The sequence below is a fragment of the Myxocyprinus asiaticus genome, chromosome 3 (genome assembly GCF_019703515.2).
Source record: "Myxocyprinus asiaticus isolate MX2 ecotype Aquarium Trade chromosome 3, UBuf_Myxa_2, whole genome shotgun sequence".
NCBI classification, from domain to species: Eukaryota; Metazoa; Chordata; class Actinopteri; order Cypriniformes; family Catostomidae; genus Myxocyprinus; species Myxocyprinus asiaticus.
In genome coordinates, this window is record NC_059346.1 from 32,922,713 (window position 1) to 32,948,033 (window position 25,321).

General features: G+C 37.6%; 1 protein-coding gene across 2 annotated transcripts in view; it reads left to right on the forward strand.

Annotated features, from left to right (window-relative positions):
* The first annotated feature begins 1,420 nt into the window (after positions 1–1,420).
* LOC127427814 (latent-transforming growth factor beta-binding protein 3-like) overlaps positions 1,421–25,321 on the forward strand; it is a 59,034-nt gene continuing 35,133 nt past the window's right edge. For both annotated transcript variants that reach the window (XM_051675621.1, XM_051675629.1), the window contains exon 1: positions 1,421–2,121. In XM_051675621.1, the coding sequence (XP_051531581.1) occupies positions 1,881–2,121 (241 nt within the window). In that variant the 5' untranslated portion in view covers positions 1,421–1,880. The remainder of the gene's footprint in view (positions 2,122–25,321) is intronic.

The following is a 25,321-nucleotide window of genomic DNA, read 5'->3' on the forward strand; positions in this document are numbered from 1 at the left end:
CTGTCTGGAGCATTCAGTGTCAGTTTAAGCTTTGAAAAGTAACCGTGTACCCTTACGAAACAAAAATTATTGTAAGCAACATTTAGATCGCAAATATTATTAGAGAGCTTTTTCTTGGTATTAGACCTTGTTGGTTTTGGCTTTCATGCATGGACGTGTTTTAAAAATGTCAGTTGGTATTATTATTTGGCTGTGATGTAATGTTTGATGTCCATAGGCATAGGGTGTCTTACTAATTGTGAAACAGTGTTTTCTTAATGGCATGAATCGCACTGAAGGCCAAGACTTAAAATGCACAGGACGCCACTGCATTTTATGATACCAGTATTGTCAGATTTTATTGCTGATTTGAAATATGTTTTTGGTTGTAAACTTGACCAATCGCTTTTGAGATTTCGGTGTTCCTCAATTCAAGTAGATAGGAGCTGCACTGGCATGACTGGAAATATTCTCCTGGGAGCGTCCCAAAGATGGCTGACAGTGGACTGACTTGCTAGAAAGACTTTGACTCAACTCACTTTCTCTGCAGCACATTATCTCAAAGATTCATCTTGGTTTTTTTTTATATAAATTTAGAAAAAAAAAAAAGTTGTTTAACTTGCAGCTAGCTGCCATAATGCAAATATTATCTCAAATATTATTTTTAATCCTAGAATAATTTATCCTATTTGATTCTGACCCCTTTACAAAACAATTGGATGGTTACCAGTTTGTACTAAAATACCATAGTTTCTGTAAAATCAGAATATGTTACTGTGGATTTTCCTTCAAATAGCTAAGAAAAATTCTGAATGTTTCAGTCACGTTTTTATGTCACTGGTGACTAATGCCATGCAAGTTATCACATTTTTTTATTGTAGTTAAAATCACTGTACTAATGTGCAATGAGCAAACTATGATAACCATGGAAATCTTTTGTTAGTATTCTTACTGAGGCAGTACCATGGCACAATTATGGTATCAAGTAGTCATGCCATGTAGGCCTACTTCATGATTACTATGATTGCCGTGGCATTCCAAGATACTTTAAAGAAATATTGTACTATGTTAATACCATTGTACGCTTTTGTGACAGTGGGACAGGTAAAATGCATAATATGTAGCTCTCCTGTGTTAGGTTGCCCCCTCTTGCTCCAGTTTTAGCATTTAAAGCACGTTAACGCGCTGGAAATCATGTAAAAGTTGTGGCACCGCGGTTGTCATTGCCAGTGCAGTTTCTTGTGTTTACTGACTGTGACCTCAGCGGAAGATAGCGCACATATAGGTTAGAAATAAGGGTAAGAAGGCGGCGAGGAGCAGCACCTACAACAAAACCACTTTGGAGCCCCGCTCCTGTACTGCTCTGGACCTGAGCCAGTTCGACTGCCCGTGGATTGGCTCTTTCTTTGCCTCTCCTCCTCCTAAACTTTCCCAAACTGCGATATGCACACATACGAGCAAGCCAGGCAGCGACTGAAAGTAAGGAGAAGCAGGGTTTAAGAAATGAGTTGAAAAGAAGCGTTTTTCACGTTATTCGACTGAAAAGCTGACATACATCGCATGTGAGATTTTTTAAACGGCTTTTGAAAATGTCCCAAATTGGGGTACAGATCATTTTTCTGTTTTTATACATCGAAACGGACGTAATTTTTCCAGTTTTTACTTAAAAAGGGACAGGGAGGCACCAGGAAAACTTTCTGCGCGAGGACTTTCCTAGTCAGGGTTGCCTGGGAAAAGCGAGGCAGTTTTGGCGGAACTTTTCCACTCAAGTTTCCAGCGAAACGTCTTCTGCGGTCGAGCCTGGAGAGACTGCCTGACCGACCCAGGCTTTAAGTGTATATACCGTGGGTGGTAGCGTGAATGCCCTGTGTTGTCCTGCGTTGGCATTGAGGGATGCCAGCATGCCCTCGCTGATTCTTTCCCATCTGCTCCTCATCTGGCTCGCGCTCCAGCGGTTGGCTCTGTGCGCCGAGCGCGCATCCACTCGCGAGCGCTTCAAAGTGGTCATCGCGCCTCTCATCTGCAAACGGACGTGCCTGAAGGGCCAGTGTCAGGACACCTGCGAGCAGGGCAACAATACGACTCTCATCGGGGAAAACGGCCAGTCCGCGGATACACTGACCGCACATGGCTTCCGAGTCGGTAAGCAAAATCAAGCAGGTTTCTGGACAGTTATTGCTACTCTAATACCAACTGTTGTTATTAAACTTTTTTTGTTCAACGTACCAATCTGGCAGTTAAGAGTGGGCTTATTTTCAGTGATTCTCATACAAAATGTACAAAAAACATAATGGCCTTCTCCCATATTTTCTCACTCGCTCTTCATAATGGTTTCTGCATGTTGTCTGGTTCGAAGGGTAGCTCTCACTCTGAGCTGTACCAGATTGGAGGTGGTAAGGCATGGTGCCATAAAGTCTACGCAACACACACACACACACACACACACACACACACAGGGCCATAGCTTGTGGGGTTAAAGTTGGTAATGATTCTAGGGGCCCAAAGGTCCAGGGGGCCCACAACAAATTCTAAACTGTATTTTTTAATAGGAAAGGGGCCCAGAGCAATGTACAGTCAGGGGGCCCAGATTAACTTGCTATGGCCCTGCACACACACACACACACACACACACACACACACACACACACACACACACACACACACACGTGCAGCTATCATTATGAGGACTCTTCATAGTCATAATGATTTTTATACTGTACAAACTATAGATTCTAACTCTACCTCTAAACCTAACTCTCACGAAAAACTTTCTGCATTTTTACATTTTCAATAAAACATCGTTTAGTATGTTTTTTAAGCGATTTAAATTATGGGGACACTAGAAATGTCCTCATAAACCACATTTATAGCATAATACCCTTGTAATAACCAGTCTGTAACCTAAAAAAAGTCCTCATAAACCACTTAAACCTGCCCACACACACAACACACACACACACGTGTTGGTGCAGCTATCATTATGAGGACTCTCCATAGACATAATGATTTTTATACTTTGCAAACTGTATATTCTATCTCCTAACCCTAACCCTAACCCTAATCCTAACCCTCACAGAAACCTTTTAGCATTTTTACATTAAAAAAAAAAAAAAAAACATTGTTTACTATGTTTTGAATTACAGGGACACTAGGGGTGTCCTCATAAACCACATTTATAGCATAATACCCTAGTAATTACTACTGTGTAACCTAAAAAAATATCCTTGTAATCCACAAAAACCAACAGACACACACACACACACACACACAAACACACACACACGCACTCCTTTATTCTTCTTTTAAAAACACACATACATACTGTACATTCTCTTTGTCCATGATGAGACGTTCACACACACATAGTCAACAGACAAAAATCTGTGTGTTTCGGTGATGGGAATCCCCCTCTGGATAGCTTAGCTATATGTACCAGTTTGTTATTTCAAGTAAAGAATGCCTGGAGCTGATATGGTTAGGAGTATCTACAAGTGTGTGTGTCAGTGTTTTTCATCAGACTAGTGATGACATTTCATCATTATAGTCATCGTTATATCATTCTCCCTCTCAGTAGGTTAATTTGGTGGGTGTTGTCTTTCTGTTTCTGTCTTGCTCTCTCTCTCTCTCTCTCTCACTCTCTCTCTCTCTCTCTTTCTTTCTCTCTCTCACTTTTGCCCTCTCTTACTCTCTAATTTTGTCTGCTGCTCTCATGCGCTTTGAAATTAATGCGAGTTGAGTCCAAAAATAAATGAATGTGGTAAAAATAAAGGAGGAAGCAGATTCACAGCTGAGTGAAAGCTACATTTATGGAAGTCCAAGGAAGATGGAGACACGCACACATCAGACATTTAGAGGTGTGTGTGAGTAAGTGAGTGTATATTAATGTGTAATGGGGGACTTTCTAAATAGCAATGTCAGAACTCTCGGACTTAGAATAGTCTGTTTCTTTATTTTATCTCTCCCTAAGTCCTATTTACTTATCCATCTATTTGACATATTTAGTTAAATCCTGGTTATAGTTGTCTGTCATGGTTGATGTGTTGAATTAGGAGCAGTGAGTGATGGTGTGTTGTATAGCTCTGAACAGGAAGTTCTACAGGGTTAGATAAGGGCAGTTTTCTCATCAGCACTACACAAAGGGCTTATGGATGGATCCAAACCAAGCACAGCTTTAATAGGTCCCTTAAAACAAATGAAAACTTCCCAATATAACATCACACATATCACTGTGAAATATATCAGCCTTATGCAGTTGTTGGTTGGCTTCTCAGTGTTAGGAATTGGACTGCAGCATAAACTTGGGAAGTGTTTAAATAAATGTGTGCACAGAGCCTGCTTCAATGTAGGAAGCTTAAAAGTGAATTGAAAGTCATAAGTGAGTACTGAATTCAAGATGGTTCTGACTAGTAAACATGTGACAAACACTCACAATTTGCAGAAATATTTCCTAGTTCAGTTGTTCTCAACTGGTGAGTTGTGACCCAAAAATGGGTTTCAGGTCTGTTCTGAAGGGGCAGTAAAGGAAAAACAATGCTAAATGTAAATAATAAAATGCAGCTAATAATATAATCAAGCAAGATAGAAAAATAAATAGGTTTATCATCTGCATTTTAAAGACTGTGGGTCCCAACAAAACCCATGGTATCTTGGTGCAAATTCACATGGTAGAAACTAGTCAAAATAGGCAGATGCCAACATGGACAAGTTGCTTGACACCTGCTCATCCTCAAAAACCAACAACAAAACTCTTCAAGGTAAAAGAAAATATGAGCCAGACTACCTTAAATATGGGTTCTCTTGCAACAAGGATAAAAATGCTTTGTGCCGACCACAATGTGTGTTGTGCAGTAAATTATTGGCAGCCAAGAGCATAAAACCACAGAAATTCAAGAGAGATTTAGAAACCAAACACTTTTAAACTATACAGACAAGCCTGCTGAGTTTTTCAACAGTTATTCATGGTAATATAAATAAATGACCATTAATACATAATATTATATTATACAGTAATACATTTCAATGATATTAAGGACATTTTTATGTAGGCTACTTTTGTAAAATAAGGCAATTTCTGTTCTGTGTTGGGTCACCACTTGATGTTCAGTATAAAAATGGGTCCTGAAGCAAAAGCTGCCGAGAACAACTGTGGTCACACTACACTTCGCACTCCATTCACTTCCATTCAAATGCATCCGAAAGCAGGAGCCCAGAAATGCAAGCTCATGTGGAGTAATTTTGCATTCTGTTGTGGATGAAAGCGAATTTGTATGATGAGAAAACGTTTTACACACTGATCTCTTGGTTCAGTAGAAAGAATACATAATGTATTTCAAAGCTGCTGTTTTTATTGTTGTATGAAAGTGAGTAGATGGTATATTTTAACAATTTGATTGTAATATTACTATTGTTATTTGCGATTTATTATTTTTTTAAACCAGTAGCCCTCGAGTGTGACATTATATCCTGTCCTTTGCACTATCCGAGATAAGTCCACATTTTCCCATGCTTCGTGCAGGGCCGTAGCAAGGAATTCTGGGCCCCCTGACTGTATATTGCTCTGGGCACCTTACCTATTAAAAAAATGCAGTTTTGAATATGTTTTGGGCCCACCTGGACCTTTGGGCCCCTAGAATCATCACCACCTTTCACCCCACTAGCTATGGCCTTGCTTCCATGGCTTTACTTGATGCCATGAGAGAGAAAGAGAGGGTGAGAAAAGAGAATGTTAGTGAGGTCAAAACTACAGAACCTCACCAATTACACTCACTGATTTTGAAAATGGTTTTAAGCCTTAACCTTGTGCGAACCTGTGTCCACATGCGCGGATGTTGTATTTTGGCTTCGCTATACGCAATGCATAATTTCATGAGACATTAGACCAAACAACATGGCATCAGTCACAGCAGAGTTTGTGTTTGGTTGAAATGCCAACAAAACTACTTCTGGTAAGAAACCTAGTTAAGTTTTTATATTGAAACCTGTTTGAGTCAAAAGATTTAAAATTTTTAGTGATTTATCGCGAAACAGCATGTTGTTAAACACAATGACCATGTGCATGGACTGTATGCTCATTTTCCTTAAAATGTCCTATATTCACTGTGCATTTTCACATTGAGAATCAATGGATGCATCCATTGAACCAAAACTGGAAAATTTTGCTTTCAGAGGCTTTATATGAAGGCAGTATAAGGGTGAAAGTAAGGTGTATTTCAAACTGTTCTAAGACCAGTGCAGACAGATAGCACACTGGAGGTTAAGTCATTCACTACATAGGGAGCAAGGGAGCACTAAGTGCAAGTGAATGTTCTTAGCTCTCTATGCAGCAAAGTGCATTTACTACTAAAATCCAACCTAAAGTTCAGTTTCAGGCTGCAGATGATGTTTGGACCCCTCAACATGTTTGGCAGACATGGGACAATAGTAATCAGTACATAGATTCAGAATTTATAATGTATAATTTTATTTTAACATGGTTGGCAGTGATTGGATAATGCTGGCCATTACTTTGAATCAGAATTATGTATGCTAATTTTTGATGTAATGTCTGTAACATCTGAAAAACATAAATAACCAACACTCCTGGAAACAAAATAAACAATTTGATTAAAAAATTTGACTTTCTATAGCTTGGTACTATTTAAAATTTCACAAATTAGTCCCACTGTCACATACACTGGCGGCCAAAAGTTTGGAATAATGTACAGATTTTGCTGTTTTGGAAGGAAATTGGTACTTTAATTCCCCAAAATGGCATTCAACTGATCACAAAGTATAGTCAGGACATTACTGATATAAAAAACAGCACCATCACTATCTGAAAAAAGTCATTTTTGATCAAATCTAGACAGGCCCCATTTCCAGCAGCCATCACTCCAACACCTTATCTTTGAGTAATCATGCTAAATTGATCATTTGGTACTAGAAAATCACTTGCCATTATATCAAACACTGTTGAAAGCTATTTGGTTCATTAAATGAAGCTTAACATTGTCTTTGTGTTTGTTTTTGAGTTGCCACAGTATGCAATAGACTGGCATGTCTTAAGGTCAATATTAGATCACAAATGGCAAAAAAGAAACAGCTTTCTCTAGAAACTCATCAGTCAATCATTGTTTTGAGGAATGAAGGCTATACAATGCTTGAAACTGCCAAAAAACTGAAGATTTCATACAAAGGTGTACACTACAGTCTTCAAAGACAAGTCTTCAACTGGCTCTAACAAGGACAGAAAGAGATGTGGAAGGCCCAGATGTACAACTAAACAAGAGGATAAGTACATCAGAGTCTCTAGTTTGAGAAATAGACACCTCACATGTCCTCAGCTGACAGATTCATTGAATGTTACCCGCTGAACATGTACAACAGTAAAGAGAAGACTCAGGGGTGCAGGCCTTATGGGAAGAATTGCAAAGAAAAAGCCACTTTTGAAATAGAAAAACAAAAAGAAAAAGTTAGAGTGGACAAAGAAACACAGACATTGGACAACAGATAATTGGAAAACTGTTTATGGAGCTTAACCCCATTGAGCCTTTGTGGGATCAGCTAAACTGTAAGGTGTGTGAGAAGTGCCCGACAAGACAGCCACATCTATGGCAAGTGCTACAGGAAGCGTGGGGTGAAATGTCACCTGAGTATCTGGACAAACTGACAGCTAGAATGCCAAGGATTTGCAAAGCTGTCATTGCTGCACATGGAGGATTTTTTGATGAGAACTCTTTGAAGTAGTTTAAGAAGTTCTGAACATTTTTTACATTATTAATGTCCTGAATATACATTGTGATCAGCTGAATGCCACTTTGGTGAACCAATTACCAATTTCTTTCCATAAGAGCAAAATCTGTACATTATTCCAAACTTTTGGCTGCCAGTGTATATGTGGACATACATTTTTAGGAAAACTAATTGGTCTAAAAAAAAAAAGAAAAAATGTGTGTATATATATATATATATATATATATATATATATATATATAATGCACACAACAGTTACGCTCGGGTCTCAGGAGGTTAAATGGATTAAAACTGTCCTTTGTACAGAAAGAGAGAGGGAGAAATATGCTCTTTCTATGACATGTTTTTTTATTTTTTATTCTTCCTTAATCTCACAGAGATTCTGATATGTGCGTGAGCATGTATCTGTCAACAAAGTAATGTGTTTAGATACACCCCACCCCCCAAAAATGTATCCTATATTATATTTTATAAAAAATGCTACCCAGAGTGTTTTATATACAGTATATAAAAACAAAATCCATCTGGCCTGAATCTGAATACCTTACATCTCTTTAAAACGTATGGTGCTTGTAAGAGTCCAGTGGGGAATAATGCTCTCCTCACAAGGTTTTTCATGTGCTTGGATAGCCCAAGCTGCAACCTGAGCCTTGAAAGATCTTAAGAGTCCAGAGTTCATCTCTGTTGTGTTCAGTGGAAGTTAGCATTCCAGTTACACTCAGGCTGTATTAAAACTGTATAATCATAATCATAATCATAATCATAACAATAACGGTTTCTTGTAATACAATCATTTAGTTTGCCATTAACTATAGAAGAATTTTACATCTGGCCCCTAAGGCCTGACACATATTAGTCTAAATTTATCTATGACTTGGCTTTGTGGTTTCAGTCATAGAATGCAATGAAAGACTGCCTTGAAGATCATGGCACTTCAGAAACATTTGTATATTGACTCATAGTATTTGACAGACACTGGTCTGACAGAGTCTCTACATTTCCTTTTTATAAGAAAGGAATATTCTGGGTTCATTACAAGTTAAGCTCAATCAACAGCATTTGTGGCATAATGTTAATTAACACAAGAAATAATTTCAACTTGTCTCTCCTTTTCTTTAATCAAAAATTGAGGTTGAAGGCAGAAATGCAAAGCTTATAATTTTATAAAAACACTTACACTAATTCTTCTGTTAAAACTTGTGTATTATTTGAGCTTTAAAGTTGTTTAAATCATCGTTTTTGCAGCGTTACGTCATCATGGCAACGAAGTTCTAAAATTGAATAAAAAACTACACAGAAAAGGTTAGTAAGTGATTTTATCACACTAAAATCATGTTAACACTCATATTGTTTATGTCTTGTGGCAATACTTTTGAAACAGTGAGAATTTTAACAATTACGGATTGGCCCCATTCACTTCCATTGTAAGTGCCTCACTGTAATCAAGATTTTTGCTTCTTTCTTTTTTTTAAGAAAAGGAGGGGCGAGTCAATTTTTATTTTAACATTATGCCACAAATGTTGTCGATTGAGCATAACTTGTATTGAAACTAGAATATTCCTATAAGATTCAGAATTCAAGACTGACATATGTTGAGTACTGTGAAAGCTTTGCCTCTTATTATGTGTCCCACTCTTTCTGCCAGCATCTGGGCTGTCATGTGGTGAGAGGTGTGTAAACCCCAAACCATCGTCCACTTCTCCACTGTGCCACAGAGTGCCCAGAATTATGTCAGCCACCACAGCAGGGCTACCCAAAACCTATTTTTGTCCTCATTCACACACAAACACAAAGACACACACACTCTGCCTCTCTTTTACACATAAGCATCACATATTTTTTACATATTTTTTTCTTATTTTGGTGACTGATATTCTTTGCTTTATTTAATTCAGTTGTACTTCTAGTCTTTAGTCCCTTGTTATTATAGTTTAATGTTCAGTGTAGGCATATGCTGTGATTTAGGTAGAGCACACAAAAGTAAGAGCTAAGAGGAATCAAAGCAATTTATATTACGTAACTAGATATGTAAAAAAAATTTAGATAGTCAGGCTTTATTTCTCTCATGCACTCACGCTGCTCTTCATGGAAAATCCAGGAAGCCACAAAGGAACAGTTTCAGAGTGGAAAATGTGTCAGAAATCCAGTCAAACATTCCAGAAACATGCCAATCCTTGTGTCTTTGTGAGTCAGTGGTCATTCAAGTACAATTTGCTGTGGTTATTAGGTGCTGTGTCATCAACCTTGGTTTTATTCCATATTTAAGTTCTTCTTGAGTACAGACTCTCGCATAAAGAGTTTAGCTAAGGATGGAACACTTTACAATAAATCTTGGTTAAAGTTAATTTATGAAAATACAATTGTGCATTGTTAGTTAATGTTATATCGTGATGCATTAACCATATTAATGTACAACTTTTACTTTAAAAAATGTGTTAGTAAATGATGAATTTAACACTAACCAAGATTAATGAGTGCTCTAAAAGTATTGTTCATTTAAGTATATATTAACAAATTACATTAATTTTAACAATACAACCTTATTGCAAGTGTGGGTTAGGGTGTGTCTATGTTTGAGAGAGAGGTGGCAGATGTGAGGCTTTTTTAAAGGGCAATATTGAAACTCAGGCCCTTAAAAAAGCATTCTGGTTTACTCAGAGTAAACTCAGTGCTTTTCACTGTGAGAATGAGGCCAGTTATTTAAAGCAGAGTAGAGGAATGTGTATGTGTGTGTGTATTTGTTATTTGCCGCCTACCCTCAAGTTATTCAGAACTGAAAACATCTAAAGGCTAATTGTATTGGTTATTTAAAGGGGTCATGACATACTCTTATTTTATAATTTTATTATTTTCCCTGAGCTCCACTTATAATATTAGAAAAGGTTTTTGCACCAAAACAGTCATAATGGTTTTGCCCTCAGCATCTCTTTTTAATTTCAAGTCATTTTTTATTTATATAGCCCTTTTCACAACACACATCGTTTCAAAGCAGCTTTACAGAAAATGATGCTGTAACAGAAAATTATGCTTTAAAGTCTTAAAGTCCTCATTGAGCAGCATGGACTTCGCAAGTGCTGGGCTTCCGGGGCTTAAGACACAAATGTTTTCCGTAAAGCCCCGAATATTTTTTATATTCTTGTAGAGATGTCAGTACCAGTGCTTGTATCAAGTTGATATTAAAACATATATTTTTTTATATTTTAACAATATATATTAATATTAAGAAATATACACTCACTGAGCACTTTATTAGGAACACTATGGTCCTAATAAAGTTCCCGACGTGGTCTACTGCTGTTGTAGCCCATCCGCCTCAAGGTTTGACGTGTTGTGCTTTCTGAGATGATATTTTGCCACAGCTCGAACCAGTCTGGCCATTCTCCGATGACCTCTCATCAACATGGTGTTTCCGTGAAAATCCCAGGAGATCAGCAGTTACAGAAATACTCAAACCAACAATCATGCCACGGTCGAAATCATTGAGTCACATTTTTACCCCATTCTATTTTTTTATGGATTTTTTCCCCTTTTTCTCCCAATTTGGAATGCCCAATTCCCAATGTGCTTTTAAGTCCTCGTGGTCATGTAGTGATTCACCTCAGTCTGGGTGGCGGAGGACAAATCCCAGATCGTCAACCTGTGCATCTTATCACGTGGCTTGTTGAGTGTGTTGCCATGGAGACATAGCGCGTGTTCACGTCATCCACTGCGGCATCCGTGCTCAACTCACCACGCACCCCACTGAGAACAAACCACATTATAGATAATTAGATAATCGCATGAATAGGTTACCCCATGTCACTCTACCCTCCCTGGCAACCGGGCCAATTTGGTTGCCAGGGACGCCCTGGGATTCGAACTAGCGAACTAGTGAACTCCAGGGGTGGGAGCCAGGGTCTTTACCACTGAGCTACCCAGGCCCCCATTTTTACCCCATTCTGATGGCCATATGATTGGCTGTTTAGATAACCGCATGAATAGGTAAGTGAACATAATAAAGTGCTCAGGGACTGTATATACATTATTGATACTTGTATTTTTATAGTATCGATAATGCAAAGTAGCACTATAATCAATATTACACCAAAGTACACCAAAGTTGGCAGCATCTTTCCAGTTGTGGATGTGTGTCTGGTCAACATTCCTGTTTTGGTGAAATATTGGAAACGGTGTTGAGAACTAAGTACCAAAAATTAAGATATTTAATCCTGAAAACAAAAAGTAATATATACAAATGTGCTCGAGGAATTTGCAAACTAAGTCACAAATCAGTACATTTGCATTTTTTGCTAAACTTGTATTTAGACATGATGACATCGCAAATTCTGGCAAAGCCTATTTTAGCCTATTTAAAGCTTGCTATCGTCTAAACCAACTACAGAAAGCCAAAAGGGACAATTAATTGTTTTTTTAAATCACATTTTTCAGTATGTAGTGTTTAAAGCACACAATTTCCAAATCTTTGAGCATATCTAAAGCTGAGTTTAGTTTTGGTTTCAGTAATATTTCAAGATTTACAATATACAATATAAATGACATCTCACAGATGTAACATTTAAAATGTTATTATAAAGTGTATTATATTCCGATATTTCATTAAAGGATCGCCACATACCATATGTATCCACAGAGGTCTGGGCTTAGCCCTGAATATCCACTGACCCTATTTTCTCCCCTGTTGAGCAGTTTAAAGAAAATGTTATTGAAAGTCATGCTTTAAAAATTATTTGTCTTTAGGCCCCCAGGGAGCAATACAAAGGCCACAGTGGCAATGAACCCAAAACTTCATAAGATGTAATTTAATGGAGAGAAAAAAAACCTGTGAGAAACCAGGCTCAGCTGGGGGAGCCAGTTCCCTTCTGGCTATAAAGCATGAATATAATGGCAATATTAGGTATCTCTGTGTAATACAAGTCATGTATTATTTGAGTAAACTGAGTAGATGTTGGTGGGGTGGGAAATGTTTTCTTAACTTAAATAAACTTGAATGTAAACACCCACTGATATGACTGGCTAACACCGTGCAGCCCCTTGAATAGAGCAATATACTGTATATTTGAAACTCAGTCGAAAGAGAATGAACCAGCTTCACAACAATAAAAAACTACATTTCAGGGTTTACACATAATGCACACCTAACACATTGCATCTGAATGTATCAAACTGTTCACTCAAGCACAGCAGCACCATAAACTATAATTATTTGGGCTGTCAGTCGATTACATTTTTTAATTGTGATTAATCGCATTTTATTTTTTTATAGTTAATCACGATTAATTGCAGATTTTTAAAATGCTGAAAATGCAAGTATTTTTTGGGCTTGTTTTATACATCAAATAATAGCGCTAAGAGGTCCCTTCTCCATCATTTATCCCTGATAGGGATGTGCTGTTGTGGTGTACGTGTCAGTATAATGACTCCGGGCGGACACATTACAAAGGTTCAGCCCTCCCAACAAGTGTTTATGCTGTATTAACGGTAAATGCATTAATCGCGATTATGAAAAATGTAAGTGTTAAACTTTTTTAATTAATCGCATGCAATTAACGCATTAATTCCGAAGCACTAATAACTATCAAACAGTCATGACATGAAACATTCAGTTTTGCAGTTGAGTCCAATAGTGTTTTTAACTGCCCCATCTTTTAACAACAGTTCCTTTGCAAAGCTTGAATCATATTGTGACTGGTTCTCAAGCAATCCACACTGATATGAGCCGAAAACACATATAAAACACGCTAAAATGAGCCAAACACATACAATCCATGCTGAAATGTGCTGAACACACATAATACAATTTACTGTGAAACATGATGCACACACATAATCCAACACATGGTGAAACATGAAGCACACACATAATTCAATGCACAGTGAAACATGAAGCACACACATATCATTCTGCACTGATGTAATCAGGAACTTTCTTAAACTTCAGTGACTATTTCCTGATATTGGGATGCTTCAACAGAGGCCAAAGCAGAGACATTTACATTTATGCATTTGGCAGACACTTTTATCCAAAGTGACTTAGAGTGCATTCAAGGTACAGTATACATTGTATCAGTTTGTATCAGAAACGCTGGTCTACACATGCACAACATCTCACATCTTCCATCATCTGTTTACTCTGTATGAGACGTGGTTCTCCCAGCCAGTGGCAGCAATGGAATGGAGCAGAACAGACACGTTTTTAAAAGTTGAGCTTGTACTGCTCTTAAAATGTGACATATATCGCCGGAAATGCATTAAAATGGTCAAAAACGTCCATCTAGAGCATGTTTATATAGACCAACAATTTTAAAAAAGCGCAGATGAGGGGCCTGGGTAGCTCAGCAAGTAAAGACGCTGACTACCACCCCTGAAGTTGCGAGTTTGAATCCAGGACGTGCTGAGTGACTCCAGCCAGGTCTCCTAAGCAACCAAATTGGCCCGGTTGCTAGGGTGGGTAGAGTCACATGGGATAACCTCCTCGTGGTCGCTGTAATGTGGTTCTCGCTCCCAGTGGGGCACATGGTGAGTTGTGCGTGGGTGCAGCGGAGAGTAGCGTGAAGCCTCCACGCGCTATGTCTCCGCGGAAATGCACTCAACAAGCCACGTGATAAGATGTGCAGATTGACGTCTCAGACACAGAGGCAACTGAGATTCCTCCTCCGCCACCCAGATTGAGGCGAGTCACTATGCCACCATGAGGACTTAGAGTGCATTGGGGAATTGGGCATTCCAAATTGGGGAGAAAAGGGGAAAAAAAAAGCGCAGATGGGTGCTAAAACGCATCCAGTACATGTTTATACTAAAAACAGCAAGGTGCAGAATGGTGGTCTCATTTAAAGAGTTATAACTTGACGCTGCGTCTTTTAAAAGCGGCACGAGATGCATGATAATGGTCGAAGCAGTTCGTCTATTGCATGTTTATGAAAAACGTAAAAAAATGGGCACAAGAAGGTGTCCTCTGTAAGTCACCTTTAGTGTTGCAGAATAGTAGGTCCATCTGTCTTGTTCTTTCCTATTCACCTTTCTGACTGAGCGCCAATGGGTGGGCCAAAGGTGTGGTGATGTAAAAGTAGGCATTGATGTCTTGCTGTAGAGGCAGTCATGTGTTAATGTATTCATCTTTGTGATGTCACAAAGTAGGGAAAATCTAAACAAGCTGTTTTTGCAGTTTGGTTTAAATAAATGCTCTTTTTGTATTGAGGAAGTTTTGAGTACTGAAATTTACAGTATGTATTTATAGTAAAATGAACTATTACATGCAAAAGATCAAGTTTGTTTCCTCATGTCATGACCCCTTTAAATGATATTATAAACTTTATAGTTTTCTACATCCCCTCTATTGTCCAGTTGTGATTTTTAGTACCTACTGCATTCTTAAGACAGCACAGAAGAACAAGATGTTTAAATATAATTGAATCCAAATTCTGATTCATAAAACAGTAAGAGGCAAACAGTGAGGTCATTAGGAATTGCATGACCCAGGACATACTGTAATTATTGGGCCCAAATATATATTTAATCTGCCCCTGCAGTGACCCTCAAGGGCCAGGGACAACATTTCTGGTTTTCTCCTTCATTAGTGCTCATTCAAACAGAGACTTCACAAAATCAATATTTTTCTCAGTCAGACTAAACCTTGCAACTACACATAAACACTGACACAGGCATTATGATAAAGCACGTCATCAAGACTCTTTTGATTATTCTGGAATTCACAGTAGCACACCAAGAAAATATGAGTTTAAAAAAAACCTTCCAAAGACTGTATTTTTTTCAAACAACTTTCAAAAAAGGAATTTTCGATGAGTCATTGCGATTCTGATATAAGTCAGTAAGATATAGTGTTTGTAGTGTCTGGCTGATTTTTTTTTTTTTTTTTGTCTACTCTTGGGACAAAGTTTTTCTTAACATTCCATATAAATGTCCCCCTTCCTCTTCCTCCCTTGCCATAAAAAAACAAATACCTGTCAACTGCTGATGATGACATCACAGTCACGGTGCACTGCCAGCATTTCATCCAGCTACGCTGCCTGAATTCTCACATCTGCTTGGCTTACAAAATTGGAACCTCAGCTGTTGCCAAGGTTACGACACGTTCAAGTCCCTTATGTGACTATAGGACAAGGCTTGTTTAAGAAGCAAGAAATAGCAAGAAATGTAAACACTGACATGAAAGAGAGGGGTTTCCCCTGAGCTGGTTTGATGTTTTATTTGCTCTGCTTGTATATACAAATATTTTGAAAATTATTTTTAGTGTTGGTCAGACTCTTGACAAAAATGGAGGTACTTTGAAAGATTTTTTTCAGAATTTAAAGAAATAGAAATACATTTTTGGAGCACTGTTAATGACTTTTAATTTGTGTGTTTGGAACAAAAACTGACAGCTTAATTTTTCAACTTATAATGCATTTTATCACCGTTTTATGCTGAATACTAAAGGTTTTCAGGAAACTACCACTGTATGCACACTATACATGTTAGCATGTTAATGTTTTTATAAATGTGGTATTTATTCATACTGTATGTGGGTGTGTTTATGTATGTCCATGAACATTTCCTTTCAGTTTACACCCACCCTTTCCTTTTCTTGACTTTTTCAGGTGAGAATTTTCAAAAAAACTGAGATTATGTTTTTAATGTTGTTGTTTTGTTTTTGGATTCCCAAATCTGATCCGCATGATATTTTTATGACTGTTTAGTTTTCTACACAGTTGATAGCAGTGGGAGTAGATTGCTTAGAAAACATGGAGTCAGCATTATAATGGGTGTGTGCCTTTTTTTTTTTTTCTGGCTCCAAAAATAAACACACAACAAAACACCAAAAAACACAGTCCCATGAGAGGCTATTGTCAAGAAACTCATTAGGTTGTGGAATATTCTTGGGCTCCACCTCCTGTTGTTTTGACACTAATGGCTAGTTTTGTATTTTCTGTATGTGTTCAGAATCCCAAAATTATAGTTGTTAAGATGTAATTTAGTGGGAGGGTTTGTTGTTTGTCAGCATGTGTTAGTAACTTTGTTAGAAGATAAGTTAGTTGGTGTATTTAGATAACATGTTGGTTGGTGTGTTGATTGGTATGTTTGTGGTCGGATGTAAGTTGTTAGTTAGTTGAAGCCAGGGCAGTCTCATAAGGGAGGCATTACCATAGCGACTTTTTGACTGCACCATGAAAACATTAGAGTCATTATGTTAATCAGGTCAAACGATTCTGTTATAGCCTCAGCAATCTTTGGATATTTTTGCGTGTTTCATGTTTTATTATGCTTAGAAATGTATTTGTTTAGTGACATATTACTATCATATCAATATTTTAGATTGCCTACCAACCCAAACCCCAACTAAACACCTAACCACTTTTCAACAATATAAAACATGAAACAGGCAGATAAATTTACAGTCACAATAATGTAAGTTACACTTCATTATAATATAGGTATTATAAAAGACTCAACTGTTATGACACGTAAACACGCTACAAAACTACAGGTATAGGGAACTATACTAAACAGGCTTCCGCACCACAACATCCAAACTAACTGTCCCTACATGATGTAATATGTCGTGGGAGTCAGTTTTAACCAGAATGTATGGATGTGTGTGTGTGTGTGTGTGTGTGTGTGTCAGCTAGAAGACACCCAGTGAGAGGCCACTCATCTGTTGGCTTGGTTCCCCTCCATCCAGGCGGTGTGTGGCGTATGTCGGCACGAGCATCGATACAATTCCATTCAGGTTTAAAAGGGTGGTGGTGATAGCGGTCCAAAAAGTACTCAAAACACAGTGATAATCTTCCACAATAAGCGATATTCACAGTTTATCCAGCGATAATTCAAAGAGAGAGCAAAACACTCGTACACGCGTGGCAGTTGCATCCTACTCGAGGCCCATCCTCTTCCTTGTCAGGACGCATATGCATCTCTCTCTTACCAGTCACAGATGAGTGATGTCATCTGGGCTCTCCCATTTGTCAGTCAGTACTATCCCTTCTGTGCCTAAACTACTAAACTGCAAATAGCGATTGATGCTATTTGCAGATTCTGTACTATTTGCTCACCTAATTAAATACTAACATTTCTCTCAACTCCCCGACCTTAGCCGTGACCAAATCACAGTGAGGAAATCACCCTTAATATTAATTTTTATTTAATATTATAAGTAGTATTTAAGGAATTATTGGAGACAGGAAACAGGATTGGAAAAAGTGGGACAAAAGGCAGAATCAAATTTGGGTCATCTGCACGAAAAAGGCACATACTGTACACAACGTTGTTACACCCCAAGCCACTGCAGAGACACTAGAGGCACAGTTTGCCTTTAATTTCTGTGTTTCCACCAGACTATTGGAGTGCAAATAGCCGCGCTGTGTGGCAGGTGCTTTTTACATGAGTCACTACGTTTTATTATTAACATTTCTCCCACTAGACTGAGGCAAACATTACTGTCAAGAGTTATGAGCAACGATGGACATAAACAGTTTACAAGGTCAGAAGACATCAACCACTGCATTATGGCAAAAGGCAAGAGTAAGCGAAAATGAGTAATTACCAATTGCAGTGTACAAAAGAACTTTGTCTCTAATGGTACCCTATAAAGAGGGTGTGTTACTGTTAGTAGTAGGCAAGGTGTTAGCAGTGGTTTTTGGATCACTGTGTGACCTTGTGCCTTATTTCCAATCCACTTCCTTTGTTATTTTTAAATGAGCCCATCATTCCCTCTATCCCAAATTACCCCAGCAGTGGTACAGTATATCTATGGCTCACAAGGGTGCTTAAGCTTAACAGAAATTTAATAATCTTGCGGCTTAAACATTCATGACGTGTATTATCTAGTGCTAAAATTATTCATCTGTGTGAGAAGGTGGGTGGATGTAAATGAGGGCATGCTAAGCTGGTGAGCTAGTGAGATCAGGGCACTGTTGCTTTGGGTTATTTTAAAGTGCTTTTTCCTTCTTTAATATCTTGTCTGTCATTTTCATGTCACAGTCTCGGCTGACTATAGAGACAAATAAGATATCCAATTTATGTATAAATAATCAATACAAACATAAATTGTTTGTGGTTATGTCATGTGCCTGTGTGCCCAAGAGAGCACATAATCTACAGTATGTGTGTATGTGTCTGAGCTTGCTGGCCTTTGAGCCAGTGTATCTGAGGAATGTGAAAGTTCTTTGCTTCTGCACCACTGTACCAATGTACGGTAGGCCTACTCTTTTTCTCACACACATACTTAATGGCCCAGTTCCCGCTCAGCCACTCCTGCATTATGGGAAAGCAGCCCACACTCCTTTGGCACCCAAAACACATGTGTGAATGTTTTAAACAGGCTCGTTTTTTTCATTTTCCACTATCTGTCTCTCATTCCTCCTTTTCATTTCTTTTTTTTTTCTTTCCACCTTTTTCTATCTCCTTCTTTCCAAAGTTCTGAAAAGGTTATACTTGTTTCCTTTGTTTTGGAAAATACCTTTATTGCCAATAGTCTGCTGTATGAAAAGTATTTGTGTCTTGGAGTCTTGATGAAAGACTTTGTACATAATTCTTTTTTAATACTGTACCTCTGTGCTTGCGAAAGGTACATTTTTGGGGGTTAGAAACATTTAGTTAAGCACAAGATATGATTGATACACAGAATGACAGCCTACTCTGAAGAACACAGAGGTAGAGAGCTGACTGATAAAAGCCTTGTGGTAACAATTTTGGAGTTTGTTTTTTTTATACTTGGGTTTAACTTTATTAACAATGGCCTTGAAACGATTAAATGTTTCTTTGTTTTACAAAACTCATTGTGTAACAACATGGAACAATGTAGTAGTATAAAGCCTTTTCTGAAAATAATATACACATTTTAAAATAAATAGTCTAATGAATAATAATTAGAGGTCGACTGATAGTGAATTTTGCTGATACAATAACTAAGGTGGTGGAAAAGGCTGATAACTGATTAATTGGCCAATAGTTTTTTTAATTGTTGTATAGAATGTTGAAAAAAATGGCTTTTAAACAAGCCTGAATCACACCAAGGACTTTCTTTTTAAATGACAGTGACTTGGCTCTGTTACAATGCTCTATATATAAGTATTTACTAAATTAAGCTTTTTATAACTTATATATTCACCAGATGAAGGATATATATTATATTTATTTGACCAGATGAGGATTAAAGAGGAACAAGGTTTATTATTATTCACAAGATATATGAAGCTCAGTCATGACAACTCTCTGAAAGATTTGTTTTGTAGCATGTTAATGTGGGTATGACATATTGATAGGATATTGGTCTTGGCGGACTAGATCTGCTAAGCTGCTGCTGCAAGTACAGAGACTTGTTACTGTTAGAACATACACGAACATACTGAGTTAAGCATATGGACATATTACTGCTGCTGCTGCACAATTAGAAGAAACACTAGACATGCTGTATCAGCATGTATGACATGCTGCTGCACAATCAGACATACATACAATCCCCATGTAGCAGATCTAACTAGACCTGTTGAGCTGGAGAGGAGGAGGGTTTCAGAGAAAAAACTCCAGAAGCATGCTGTAGTGAAACCGGCTTACTTTCAAACTGAGAAATTTAAATGTTAGGCAAAGAGTATGCAAGTTGATTGGCTACCCGATTACACATCAAAGGACCTATCAGCTTACACTATGTCAGCCGATTGGCTTGACATATTTCATGTTAGCAAGGCTGATTGGCTGAAAGATAACAAGTTCAAAGAACCTATCAGCTTGCGCATGCCTGAACTTAATCATTTGTAGACACAATGTTTGTGCTGACGAAGCACGTTTCCATATAAGCCATATATTTAATCAAAATAACAAAATATGCATAGAAGTAAGGATAAGAAATATAGATGAATATTGTCAGTGATGAAAGATTTAGATACAGCAAATCCCCTCGAGGTGTCAGTGATTGTTTTTATTTCACCTCTGCCACTGTTGTACTGTAGAATCCTCCAGTGCCGACCACATGGAGGAATAAAAAAAATAAAAAATAGATTTTTGCCAAAACCCGATAGTTCTAAAAAGTAACTTCCTGCACTGATTAATCAGTAAAAACAATATACCGGTCTGCCTCTAATAATAATGACAGATAGTGATTAACTTTTCTGATTGTGATAAAGCTTCTCTTACTTCAAAGTCTTAATTTCAGTTGACACAATGAGTATTGCTCTTGTCTGGCAAACGCCCATCACTATACATAAAGATCGCAGAGGAAATTATTATTGCCCAGAGATTGCTCTTTCATAGCTCATGAGACTTATTGGAGTTCTCAGTTAATTGTCATTTAAGTGTCAACTTTGTCTCAGATGTTTTTCCTAAAAAGTCTTAAGAGAAATAAATTAGACACATACAGTATGTGTCACTTGTTGTTATACAGTAAGAGTACAGATCACAACTAATATTTTAGATAGAATATCTCAGATCATTTGGCCCTGAAAGTATTTAATGAGTTGTTAACACATTAAACACATTTGTTAACACATTTGAGGTTACTGGGGTCAGAGAAAACCCAAAGTGAAAGTCTTGATTTTCTCTCCATGTTGAATCTCATTGCTGTTTTGGAGAAACAATTGACATATTAAAGAGATTTAATTTATAATTGTGTCTTTCCTACGGAATGCATAAATTAGCATTTACCTGCCATTTGGCAGATACCGAGTATAGCCTGTTGTAGCCCTGCAACATAACATTGAGTGTTTTGACAATCACCTTACATTTGCAATACAATCTTACAATAACACAAGAGTGATCTGACAATCAGAACATGGCAGACATTTCAGTAAGATATTTGATAAACTCACATTCGGGGACTTTTTAAAGGTGTTTTCCCAAGTATTCTAGTATTTCAATTTCTAAAAATCAAGCACTTCAAGGAACTTGTACAAACCCTGCTATAGTGAAACTGATTTATCCCACTACTGTGGCAGTTTTATGGATTCAGCTGCCTTTTAATCTGGTGTGAGAAAGCTGGTATGGAATTTTCAGCTTCTTAAACATAGTGATTTTCAGATGGGCATTGGATAGACAAGAACGACAGGCACCCCCCATTAAACCGCAAATGAAATAAAATATCTTCACACAGTCTATCCTGTCATGTACAACCCACCCATCAATCCACACACACATACAGTACACACATATTGGGTCTGTTAAATCTATTAACATTCTCTTTGGCTCAGACAAAGAGTAAGAAAGAATTTGTGATTCCTCTGATATCATAAGCACATAACATTTTGAGGCCTTACCTTTTTGAGATTAAAGTACAAATTTTATAGACAGTAAGAGAAGCCAGTCTAAGCTGATTTAGGGAAGTTGAATTTGAGGTACGAGATCAAAAGATATACTAAACCATATGCCCTGAGAACTAAACACTACTGGGGAAAATCACATGTATGTGTGTGAGTAAGTAGTGTAGTGAAGTCTTAAGCTGTATTTTTAAAAAACGTCTGTCTGTCTGGAGTACTGCAATTAACTCAGCAAGCACAGACACACTTAGGCATTCCCACAATATGCTGACAGGTTCACACATAGTCACGCACATACAACCCTACTACACAGAGTTGTGACAAGCACATCCATCCAAATACAGACTAACATAGGCAAAAACACAAGCCTCCACACAGAAAATCACTCAGATTCCTGCATGCATACCCTTTAGCCCACTAGCCCATTAAAGCGGTACAGTACACAGACATTCACTGTATGTCTCTGATATGATTACAAAGCCATTATCATGTCACAGACAGCCATCTTGTTAAGGGTTATGAAAAAGAAAGAAAGAAAGAAAGAAAGGAAAGTGTTTTTCCCCTTTTAGTTCTTCCATATTTTTTCCTCCTCCTAGGGCTATTCATTGTTTTTACTAGACGATTTGGTTACTTGTTTATTTCTGTCATATGCTACTTTATTTTGATTGAAGTGTTTTTTTCATTCTCTCACCATTCTCATAAAGTCCTCTCTATGTCGTGCCCTCATGGATATAATATGTAAGAAGGTTTTTTTTTTGTTTGTTTTTTTAAGGAAAAGCAAGAATATCAGTGCACTCAGAGCCAGAGTTAGATTGGCCATAGGGAGCACCAGGACCCACAGGTTGACTGTCAAAACCAAATGTAGATACAAAGTAAATATACAAAGATTTTAAAGAGAGAAAAGGTTACAACATTGTCAGACCATCCCATTTAAGCCACATTGGTGGATCCTGGCATAGTTGACATAGACAGCATTCTCTAGGTTGGCACGGGGCACGTCCTTCCACAAAGCCTTCAGAAGTGCACTCCACGTCTCTATCACGGATTAATGAGACGATGCTTCTTAACCACTCAAACAGAGCCTTAATCAATTTGAGTGTGTGTGGGTGGAAGTCATAAGCACACAGACACACTCTGGCCAGCTGTAATTGTTTCCTTGTGTCCTCCTGATCAAGCTACAATAGAAGGTCAGCCACAGTCTGCTACTGCCAGGTTAATTATACAAACAGACACAAAAATTTAAGCTCATATGCTACGGTATATTTGTATGTGTTTTTCATAATATCTTCCAGTTGTCTAATTTCTGGCCTTGTATATTGATTTCTGGTAAACATACAGTATAGAACATAGTAGGACCAAACACAATGCAAGGACCAGGATTGGGAGGATTACTTTTTAAATGAAATACATTACAAATTCTGATTACTAAGTAAAAATGTAATCAGTAACCTAATCCAATTACCATAAGAAGAAAGTAATTTAATCATAATACATTTAATTACTTTTGGATTACCTTAAGGTCACATTTGTGAATAAAGTCAAAAGAAAAGCAATATGATCTTGAAGACTTGTTTAATGCCTTCCAGATGCAAACAAAATGTGTTCAAATAATGTTATAATAATTAAGCTATTAATATATATATAGAAAAAAAACATGAAAAACAGGGACACTGTCTACATAATAGGAAAATATAATATGTTAAAATGTGGAACAACTCAGGTGAGTCCTCAAACTGCTACAGAGAATACAGAAAAATAAAATTGCTTATTTTGAACTGCTCTCAACAATAAATGTATAACTAAGTATCCAAATCATATAAATTAAATTTTTCATAAGAACTTAATAACTTTTTCAATTCATTTGGTAAAATGTGTAAAATTTGTATTTGTTTAATAATAATTGTTGTCCCTATTGCTGTTGTCATTACCTCACAAAAGCATTTCAGATAAATAACTTGAGAGTTTTAACTGAAGTAATGATGGAAATGAGAAGTGACAGTGAAGTTTTGACAGCAGGCGTCCTGTGTACAGGAATATGGGCCGTTCCTTTTTCTCCTTTGAAGAGACATGAGAATGTCGAAATTTCAACGAAAATAATGCATTTTCCCCAGTGGCCACCGTGATGAAACAGCCCGTTTTATGGCTTCACCTTGTTTGCCTTGAGAGCACAGTGATGATGTAAGACAGGTTTTATTTGCGCATACAACAGTAAGTGGCACTTCTAACACGTGAGTCACAAGAGAGAACCAGAAGAGATGTCGAGCTTGCATCTGATCATATATGTACCACTCTAAATCTAGCAGCAGCCCTTTATAATTTTATGTCAGGAGGATTTTTTGTTTCTGTTGTTGTAAATAAAAAATTGTAATCCTGATAGTACTCCCAATTTTTACTAAATGTAACTATAATCTGATTACATTGTTTTTTGTAACTGTACGCTGTTACAAATATTTCATTACTTCCCCAGCCTGGGCAGGACAGAATAGTATAGTAGTGTGTGTACTTGTATGTCTAAGGAGTCTTAACACTGACATTGTCAGTAGTATCAGGTGTAGAGTAAATTGTTCATAGATTAAACTACTCTGACGTCACACCGCAGGAAACCACACTTCCGGGTTCTTTCGAGCAGCAGATTTCAATGGTGGAAATAGGCAGCGCTGCCTTTTTAATCATCTTTTAAACTTTATAGAATGTAATAATGTCTGTAAATGTTAATAAAAGTTATTATAAAGGAATATCTTTGGTTTACAGTGAAGAAAGTATGTGGGCTCTTTTCTGATATATCGGCAAAAGTTTAAACTTGGTTCAATGAGCATGAATGATTATGTCAGATATATAACAGGTTGATGAATACACATCCTCACACATTTAACAAATTTCTAAAGCCTAAGAATTTGGGTACTTAGAAATGAAAACTACCATCAGACATACAATATATGTCTTAACTGCTGTGGCGGGGTGAGCAAGAGACAGACACAGTGAGTGTGGCGTCAAGCCTCGGAGAGGCATTTATTGGAAATAATAATAAAAGTAAAATGTCTATAAAGGGGGGATAATAAAGTGTCCACCCACACAGGAATGTTACTTACTCAACCAAGCCCTATGGTCGGAGTGGACGTATGGGGGATGCCTTTCCGGGCCAGCTCTCACTCGCACCCTGGTGGGAACAGAGAAAAGCACAAATTAATGACAGCCTCAGCCAGCCACAGGGTAAATGCTTATTAAATGCCACTTACCCTTTACTGCAGCTGGGAGGCCGTCCTCGTGTTCTTTCCATCCCACTCCAGGATTTCCATCTAACTGGCGAATGAGGAGAAGAGTGATGTCACTGTGTCGCTCTCTTGCTCACCCTGCTACAGTGGTGGAGATTG